At 43.1% G+C, this 8,932-nt stretch overlaps 1 protein-coding gene across 24 annotated transcripts in view; it reads left to right on the top strand.

Moving 5' to 3' along the window:
* The window catches only part of tcf7l2 (transcription factor 7 like 2), an 81,659-nt gene extending 72,951 nt beyond the window's left edge, over nucleotides 1–8,708 (top strand). For 2 of the 24 annotated variants that reach the window (XM_008313840.3, XM_008313848.3), the window contains 7 exons: nucleotides 1,180–1,305; nucleotides 1,421–1,583; nucleotides 1,680–1,787; nucleotides 2,483–2,531; nucleotides 3,315–3,365; nucleotides 4,500–4,572; nucleotides 8,037–8,708. In XM_008313840.3, coding sequence (XP_008312062.1) covers nucleotides 1,180–1,305; nucleotides 1,421–1,583; nucleotides 1,680–1,787; nucleotides 2,483–2,531; nucleotides 3,315–3,365; nucleotides 4,500–4,572; nucleotides 8,037–8,493 — 1,027 coding nt within the window. In that variant the 3' untranslated portion in view covers nucleotides 8,494–8,708. Of the gene's footprint in view, nucleotides 1–1,164; nucleotides 1,306–1,372; nucleotides 1,584–1,679; nucleotides 1,788–2,467; nucleotides 2,532–3,314; nucleotides 3,366–4,499; nucleotides 4,573–5,117; nucleotides 5,191–5,737; nucleotides 5,800–8,036 lie in introns of those variants that run through there. The other 22 variants (XM_008313836.3, XM_025057212.1, XM_008313837.3 and 19 more) reach the window with 18 other exon arrangements.
* Nucleotides 8,709–8,932: the final 224 nt, after the last annotated feature.

Here is an 8,932-nt window from a genome sequence, read left to right as displayed (position 1 = left end):
GCGCACTGGCACTCCCCTGAGATGGCCTCCAACAGAAACTAGTTGTTCCTGGCAAGTTTATCCTCATCATTATATTCTGGCTCCGAGCCATGCAGCCAGACACAGCCGGATAATGAGCTGCTTTAAAAAAAAAAGAAGAAGAAGAAGCATTATTTCTCCTTTTCTTCCCCTTCTCCTTCATCCTCCTCTCTTCTCTTAAAATTGTGTGTGGTCACGTGAAACCGAGGCAGAGCCCTGTAAACACACACGCAGGAAGAGGATATGGAGAAAAAAAAGAAATCGATAAATGATCAGCATCACACAGATGGTGGCAGAGAAGGGACAGCCGACAGTGTCTTATGGTCATAGTAAGACTTTATGCCTTCCAGCATGTGTGAAGCTACAAGGATGAAATAGAGATGGAAGAGAAGAGGGACGAGGATGAAATGGTTAGGGCTGCAGACTAGGACGAAATGATGGAGAAGAAGAAGAAGTAGATTCAATTCATTTTTGTAGCTGGATTTGTTTTACACTTTTGTTAAAAGATTTTATGAAAGAAAAAAAAAACCTCAATCTTTCATGTGAGGCGATGACCTAAGGTTGAACCCTGTACAAATTGTCTTTTTATTTTTGTGTAACTGAAACAGTACAGCGTCTGTTCAGCTCCCACATTAACAGCTACTAAAGTCAGAATCACAAGAACAAATACTCTGACCCTAAGAGCTGATGTCATTACAAGAAAACACTTAATGCTTTGGGGAATTCATAGTAGGTCATGTTTAAATAGTGCTTTTTAGGCATTTGCTCTGACCCTTTTCCACACAATAAAGATTTAGAAAGAACTCTCTAATGTATTGATATGATTTATTTCTGTTCAACTTTGCCCAAGATTGGTTCCGTGCTAACATGTGATATAATGAAAACCGACCAATAATGTAATTGGACGTTAAGTGTTGTAACATCTTGAACAAGTTCAGAACCGATCTTGGGTACTAAGTGTTCTGTGTGAGCATTTGTGTACTGGAGCTGAATCCATTTCTCTGAAGTCCGTTGAAAAGGACCATTTGTCAATAATATTTGTCTTTAAACTGAATGGAATTGAACTCAGCTCCGGTTGCACAGTCTTGTGAATAAACGTGTTCCATCTTCTCATTTCACCCGTGTCCATTCTGACGATTTACACAGTCTTCTGTCCTCTAGGTTCCCCCCACACATGGTGCCCCCTCACCACAGTTTGCACACCACCGGCATCCCACACCCGGCCATCGTCACCCCCACCGTCAAGCAAGAATCCTCCCACAGTGACATCAGCTCTCTCAACAGCTCGTGAGTAGCCACTTCCTCTGGACTTAAATTGCCTTTCTCTCTTATCTCTTACTTGACCTTTAACCAGCCCGTGGTTCCGTGGTGCTGACCCCTCATATCCCATGGTCCCCAACAGGAAACAGTCAGACGCTAAGAAGGAGGAGGAGAAGAAGAAGCAAGTCCACATAAAGAAGCCTCTGAACGCCTTCATGCTCTATATGAAGGAGATGCGGGCCAAGGTGGTGGCTGAGTGCACACTGAAGGAAAGTGCTGCCATCAACCAGATCCTGGGGCGGAGGGTAAGTCTGCAGCTGATTTATTTCAGTCCTTTGAGGACCTGGACCTGACTGGCCAGAATCGTGAGCCTAAGTCTGTTTTTACTTTTTTTGTTCCAGTGGCACGCCTTATCACGGGAGGAGCAGGCAAAGTACTACGAACTGGCAAGGAAAGAACGACAGCTCCACATGCAGCTGTACCCAGGCTGGTCAGCACGAGACAACTATGTAAGTTTTTAAGTTTTCAAGTCGTAACGACTCGATTCTTTCCCTCCCATCAGGTCACAAGACCAGGGCGAGTGGTTATTTATTTTCCTTTTTTTTTTTTTTAATTTCCTCTCCTTTTTCTGTAATAAATATTCAAGGTGTATTTGAAACCAGACACCGCACTTTGACCCCAGTAGTCCCAGTAGTTTTTTTTTATGAGAAAGCCTGAACATGAAGTTGATGACAGTTATACTTAGTGAATATTTTGTACTCACAAAACTTTCTTCTGATGTTCGAGTGCAAGACTGCTTCTCAATTTGATGCAGTTTTGGGGTTTAAATTGACCAGCGGAGTCTTCCATGAGCCGCCTCCGAGAAATCCAGAGGCCTGTCAAGACATCTCTAGATGTTCACACAGACAAGGAAAATGAGACAAAAGATGAGAGACGAACAAAAAAAAAAAAAAAAAAGGAGAAAAGAACGCAGATTGAGGAGGGAGTATTTGGTTCTGGCCTGCAGTGGCTGTTACAAACCTGAGGGCAGAGTCAGGAAAGAACACAGAAGAAGAACGAACGAATGAATAAATAAATGAGCAAACACAAAGACAAGTCCTTTTCTCTGTTTCATGTTTTGGGCATTTTGCTATATAATAACTAAGGTTCCTGTCTGTGTCTATTCTTTTTTTTTCTTTCTATTTTTTTGGCGGCTAACCAACAGGGGAAAAGGAAGAAGAGAAAAAGGGAAAAGCAGCAAGCAGAGAGCAATGGTAAGTGAGCTGCAATTATCTCTCATATTAGAAAAGCCCCATCATGTGTCAGGCATATGTGACATCTTGCAAGATAAAAGTCAAGCTTGTTTTTTTTTTTTTGCGTGTGTGTGTGTTGTGTTGTGTGTGTTTTTTCAGTCTGTATGCGTGTAATTTTGCCTGGCTTTTTTTTTTTCTTTTTTGTATCATTTGCTACCCAACACAATGTTTAAATAATAGAGTTGCTCTTTATATATATCCCCTCTTTTCATTTTCCCCAGCTAATAATGACTGAATATGCATGACCCCCTTAAAGCCCTCCTCACCCCCTCTCCTGACACTCCCCGCCCCCCCACCCCACCCCTTTTTGCCCCCCAGTGTTCTGGTATTGTGATATGTTTGTTTTGCGAATGTGAACTTAAAGCATCATGAAAGCCATGCCCTTTGCTAGTGTTGTGTGTGTGTGTGTGGCATTGTTTTATCATGCCTGTGCCCTGCAGATAGACTGCACCACTGTACTGGTACCTAAGTGTGTGTGTGTGTGTGAGCTTGTCATGCTGCCTCTTGCTTGCTTCCTTGCATGCTTCTTTATTTTTACCAACATAAAAAGACAAAAAAAAATCACGCTTTAAAAAATTAAGGAGGTTTGCTATTTCCATGATTTATTCTTTTTTGTATTCCTATGATTCATATGCTTCTGATCATATTGTTAGGAGCTCTGCAGACTTGTTACCATGTATCATGGGCTCGTTTGGTGATGGATCTCTTCTTGAAGGCCTCTCTATCTGTTCTTTTTTTTTTCAGAACACAGAGAATATTTTCCAAACCCTTGCCTTTCACTCCCTCCGATTACAGGTGCTAATGTCATTTTCAGTATTAAATCACTAACTTGTTTTTCTTTCTTTTTTATTCATTTTTAAATGTATATTTAAATCGATACGTGTGCACTCCTAGAAAGCCCTCATTCTAAATTTTACACTCTGAAATGTGCAATTTTTTTTTCACTCTGTTTGCTGCTTCCGTTCTTTTCTTAATGCTAATTTTCCTCTATTGCTATTTGACTGTTTTTTTTTAACATAAGATAAATATTTAATTTCTATTTATTCCTCTCGCTGCCTAGTCCGGAGCAATTTCTGTATTTCAGTACAATTGTGTTGCTGAACGCTTGAGGGAAAAAAAAAAGTGTAGTAGTATTAGTGGTTGTGCAGTTAGACCTGAAAGATGATGTCAGGGTAAACCTCCTTAATCTATACGCTTCAGAAGCCACGCTTGTGCCTTTCCTCTGGGCCAGCATGAGTTTGGCCTCCTCGCCTTTAAGTCTGACTCTGCAGATTAGGCCCGGATTCAAACACTTCGCCACAGTCACGCTGCTCTGCTTCCGATGATGACACGATTACTTTTTTTGAACGAGCAGATGACTGGCAGCTTCTCTGCTGCTGACAGCCAATGTTGATGGAAAACTGTCAAGTGTTTGAAGCTCGGGCTAAAGAATTGATTCCCCTCTTCCAGTTCCAGCCTTTTAAACTCTTCCTGGCGAGGCCTGACTCACAGCCGTGCTGTTTAAGCAATCTGCCACTGCTGCCTCGTTTCTCACACTTTGACCTTGTTCTGTTAAAAACCCTAGTAGTGCACCGATAACATCTAGCCGCAAATCTGCATCGGTTCTGCTTCAGTCCTCTCAACCTGACAGGAAGTGACTTACCTTGAGTTAGACTAAAGATTTAACTGACTAAAAGTGATTTGATTTGCATGCATTTTGATTTTTACTAATGTCTGGAGAGAAAAAAAACAATCTTTAATTGCACACTCTGAATGGCTTAATCAGGGTTTTTAAGGGGTTTGCACTTTGAGCCACTGCCAAGCTTCATAGATTCACTGTTATCTGTTTTTTTTTTCTCCTCATTTCTCTCCTTCCTTTGATTTCCTTCTTTTGGTTTTTCGGTACTGTTACTCCTCTCTGCTGGCTTCCCTTCCCTGTTGCGGCATCAGACCTGAGCGCTCCTAAGAAGTGTCGAGCGCGCTTTGGGCTTGATCAGCAGAATAACTGGTGTGGCCCGTGCAGGTGTGTATGATGTGTGCCTGCACTGGCCAGGGCCAGGTGGCGGCTGGGTAATTGTGCTGGGACTTCCTCCTCTGCTCCGTGCTGCTGCTGCTGCCTGTGTTTCCTCTTCTCTTTCCTTTCCTTCTTTTAGTGTGTTCTGCCAAGCTATCATGGCCTCTCAGCTACCTCCAGCCATGCCCTGCCGGTCTGTCTGTTGGGTTCCAACCTTTAATATTTACTCCTATTTAGGAGCTGGCTTTAGCAGCAGACTGTATGCCAGTGTTTGTATGAATGTGTGTAAAGTCCTAGGATTCCTTTTTTTTTTTACAGGAAGTACAGTACAGTAAGATTCAGTGAAACTGGCAGGTCAGGGCTTGGAGGTTCTGGAGCCTAATGGTTTGGTCAGTGTGGAGGACATCCCAGTGTTGCCAGCCTAAACCTAAGCCCTGGCTAAATGTTTTTGTCCATGCAATGACGTGTCCTTTTTCTTTTTTGTTCTTTCTTTATTTTTTTTTTCCCCTTTTTGTCTCTGTGTGTATGTTTGTGTCTACCTCTTCGGCTAACAGATGCAAATACCCCAAAGAAGTGTCGTGCCTTGTTCGGGCTTGACCAGCTGAGTTTATGGTGCAAACCATGCAGGTATAACTCCTGTTGTACCAGTGACAGGAAGACATCCACAGTCAACGGCGTCTTCTTCTTGATTATTGGCTCAGATTTCTCTCTTAAAACACGTTTCTGTCTGTGTGGTATCAGATGGCTAATTCCTCCGCTATTACTCCTCGCTGAGGAGTTCTTGCTAAATTGCTGCACCATTTTTCTTCATGAAGCTTTCGTTCAACCCAGTGGCAGAAAATGGATTTCTAAAATGAGATTATTGAATTTGTCTTAAACCGTCCCTCTGCAGTGAGAAAACGCTCTCACTTGACTGTAATTTTTGTCCAACTTTTTCAAAAGGCTGAAATCCATTTTCTCTCCAGGCAGTGGGTTTTCTCCCCCTCCCATCGTGACTGTCGTGTTTGTTCTAATTGGCTCCCTTTGAATAACAATGTGATGCTTGAAAATTTAGCCCTGATTTTTCTGAGGGCCTGCTCAGTGACACTCTTTTCTGTGCCCTCTTCCTCCTCCTTCTCCTCCTCCTCCTCCTCCTCTTCCTTCTCCAAACTCCTCTTCAATAACCCTTACTTAGTCCCTACCTGTTGTCTTTCTGTTCTGACACAAGCAGTCTTTGAATTGGGAATGTTTTCATGGTAGGTATTTGTTTCTGCTCAGTAATTCCACTCTCTGTTGTCCTCTCACAACACACATCTGTTCATTTTCACCTCACCACCGCCACCACATGTAGTTATTGTTACTCTCTTAACAGTGATTCGCTGAGGCTTACAGTTGAGTCTCAAGTTGAGCGACGGAAAAAAAAAATAAAGGTGGATTTAACTATTGTAAAAATATGAAATACATATATAACTTAAAATATAAATATAAAATTGAAATACATATATAACTTAAAATATAACTTATAAATATACAATTTCAATAAACTTTAAATGAACAGTCGGTATAGTTTGATAACTGCAGGGATGTAAGGCTGTAAGCTGGCATTTTACACAGCAGTATTGAATCACTAATTCATTTTACAATTTTAAATTCAACCTATTGCCAGTTTTTCTTTGTCTAAAAGAAATGCTGTTTTTATTTTTTATTTTATTAGTAATAAAGCAATTCCCAGCAGCATTTCCTTTAAGTCAAATTTGTCAAACGGTTAATCTAAAAATATATTCTATTGAATTTATACTAACGGTAGGAGAAGAAAAAGACATTTAAACCCCACCCAGCTCGGCAGTCTCCCCCTCTAGAGTTTCTCATTTCCCCGCCAACAGTCCAATATCCCTTAAAAATATAAGTTATTATAAGTTCAGGAGACAGGAAAGAGCAATGTTACAGCACTTCTTTCTCTCCTCTTTCTCATAGAGCCGAGAGGTTAAAAGTTCTCTCTGGGCTCCGTTTCCTAAAAGATGCATCTAGTGTAATTTCCCCCGAGACGGAGAAATCAATAACACACACAGGCACATACGATGAATCAATATGTCTGTTAAAAAAATGGATATTAGCTCATTTGTTGCAGTTTGACAGACAGTTATCGAAAGCAAGATGTGTATGTAGTGGCAAAATGATACCTTTTTACGCCGGGTCGATACGCCGCACCGCCCAGTGCTACACTCTCAGTGTACTTAAAAGCCTGATCCCCGCTCTCCCCCGGACTTTTCTAGTGTTCCTCACTGTCTGGTGTTCGTGCTTGTACTGTGGCGCTTATCGGAATTGCATGTCTGTCTCTCAGCCCTAGCATGCCCTCAACATTTGGCAAGACATTTGTTCCTGCTCCTCCGTTTGTTTTCTCTCAGAACCCGGCTCTCTCTTAGTCATTATGTCTAATGTTTGCCCTTCACTCTCACACAAGAAGAATTGATCTGACGACTCAACTTAAACATTAGCGCAGCCTTACCTTTCACCAAAACAGCTTTATTTTGTGTGGAGCCCTCGGTCATCTTTTTTACCTACTCACTGTCCCTGTGAGTCTTAAACGCTAACCCCTCCATGGCCTTCAGGCATCTTTGTGATAGAATGGAGAGCTGAAAGAGAGGGGTCACTGCCAGGGTCAGGGTAAAGACGAGGTGGGCAGAGATTCCCCCTTAACCAAATCTGAACTCATCCCTCGCAGTAGAGTCACCACACATGAATGCAACAATCCCCTGCTCTCCTCCAACTCCCCTTTTCCCTCCTCTCCCATGTTAGCTCATTGGGTTCCACGGAGTACAATGGGCCAGGCCCCGGGACTCAGCAGGCAGGGGGAGGGGTCCTGACCTGCAAACATGATGCCTTGACCCCTCACTCACACACATGCACACTTGTGTCTCGGGGCAGATGCAGGCTAATGTGGATCTTGTTGACTTTTTCGCCTCGCATCCAAACTTCTTCCCCTCAGGAAGAGAGTAGAGCCAGATCCAGGCAGAGGAGCGAGGGCCAGTGAGAGCAGGTCCACTGGTCTGAGCTGCTGCAGAGAGAGAAGAAGCCGATCCCCCAGCTGTAACACTGCTCACAAGACAGGCAGACTTTACATCCAGAGAGCAATCACCAGCACATCGAGTCATCTTCATATAGTTAGCTCACCCATCATCTTCATCATCATCCTCGTCATCATCGTATCTGTGTGCTTCTCATTCTTCTGCTGCCTCCTCTTGGTTCTATGCCTACAATCTCCATCTCCGTCCTGTCCAATGATTTAGCATCTGGACCATTTCTGCCTTCTTTTCTTAGCACACGTTATGCAGAGCCACCTAAAAGCACCTTTGAACTGCTGATTTTCCAAATGAAAAAAACAAAACAAAAAAAAAACAAAATCAAAGGTGCCTTTAAGTGAGCGGCCGTGCTAAGACATGATGCGGTTTTGAAGATTTGTCGTTAAAGCTGTTTTCTTTGGCCTTGTTCCCCAGGAGAAAAAAAAAGTGCATTCGCTACATCCAAGGTGAAGGCAGCTGTGCCAGTCCTCCCTCTACGGACGGAAGCTTACTAGACTCCCCCCCTTCCTCCCCCTCCTCAGTGGTCCCCTCGCCATCCTCAAAAGAGTCCAAACCTCAGACTGAACAAATGCAACCTCTCTCACTGACTATGAAACCGGCCCACCCGCCACTCCATCACCCGCACCTCCTGACTGGGCCTCCACCGCCATCTTTGGTTCAGTTTGAAAACTCCGCTGCAACTAGCAAAACGCCAGGCGCCTCCTCCCACAACGGAGCCCTAGAGCACGGCGACGTCTCGTCCTCGCGGCAGCCGGGCTCCTCGGTGGCGTCCTCACTGGCCCGGCCCTCGGCATTGCTGTGTCATTCCCACTCGCTCCTCTCCTCCACCGCCTCCCAGCCTTTGTCGCTAGTGACCAAGTCTATAGAATAGTCAGCGCTATAATGAAACTTTTGTTCCTCTCTTTTCTAGCTTTGCATACACACTCTGCAAATGCACACACACACACACAGAAAGCACACACACACGTTCACTCTACGTTCGTCCGTTCTTTTCCCTTTGTATTCCTGAGGCTTTGAAATTTTAGTTCATGATTTTATTAAGGTTCATTGGTCAATATTTGACCCATCATTATCGAAAAAAAAAAATTCTAACTATTATAAAGAAATGATACAATGAGCTGTAGTATAGCTTTGTGAATCTGCCAAAATTTTTATGAATTTCGTTTTTGTCTTTTTTGTAGTGTTCAACAGTGCAAACAAGAAAAAAGTGGTTAGCTCAACTTCAAAATGTCTAACGGCGGATATAAAATGGTAGGCTAGATCGTTCAGTGAGCCCTTTTCTTGGAAGAGTTGGTTCTACTTCTTTATTT

The sequence above is a fragment of the Cynoglossus semilaevis genome, chromosome 8 (genome assembly GCF_000523025.1).
Source record: "Cynoglossus semilaevis isolate Cse_v1.0 chromosome 8, Cse_v1.0, whole genome shotgun sequence".
NCBI lineage: Eukaryota > Metazoa > Chordata > Actinopteri > Pleuronectiformes > Cynoglossidae > Cynoglossus > Cynoglossus semilaevis.
This window is presented reverse-complemented; position numbering and strand designations above follow the sequence as displayed.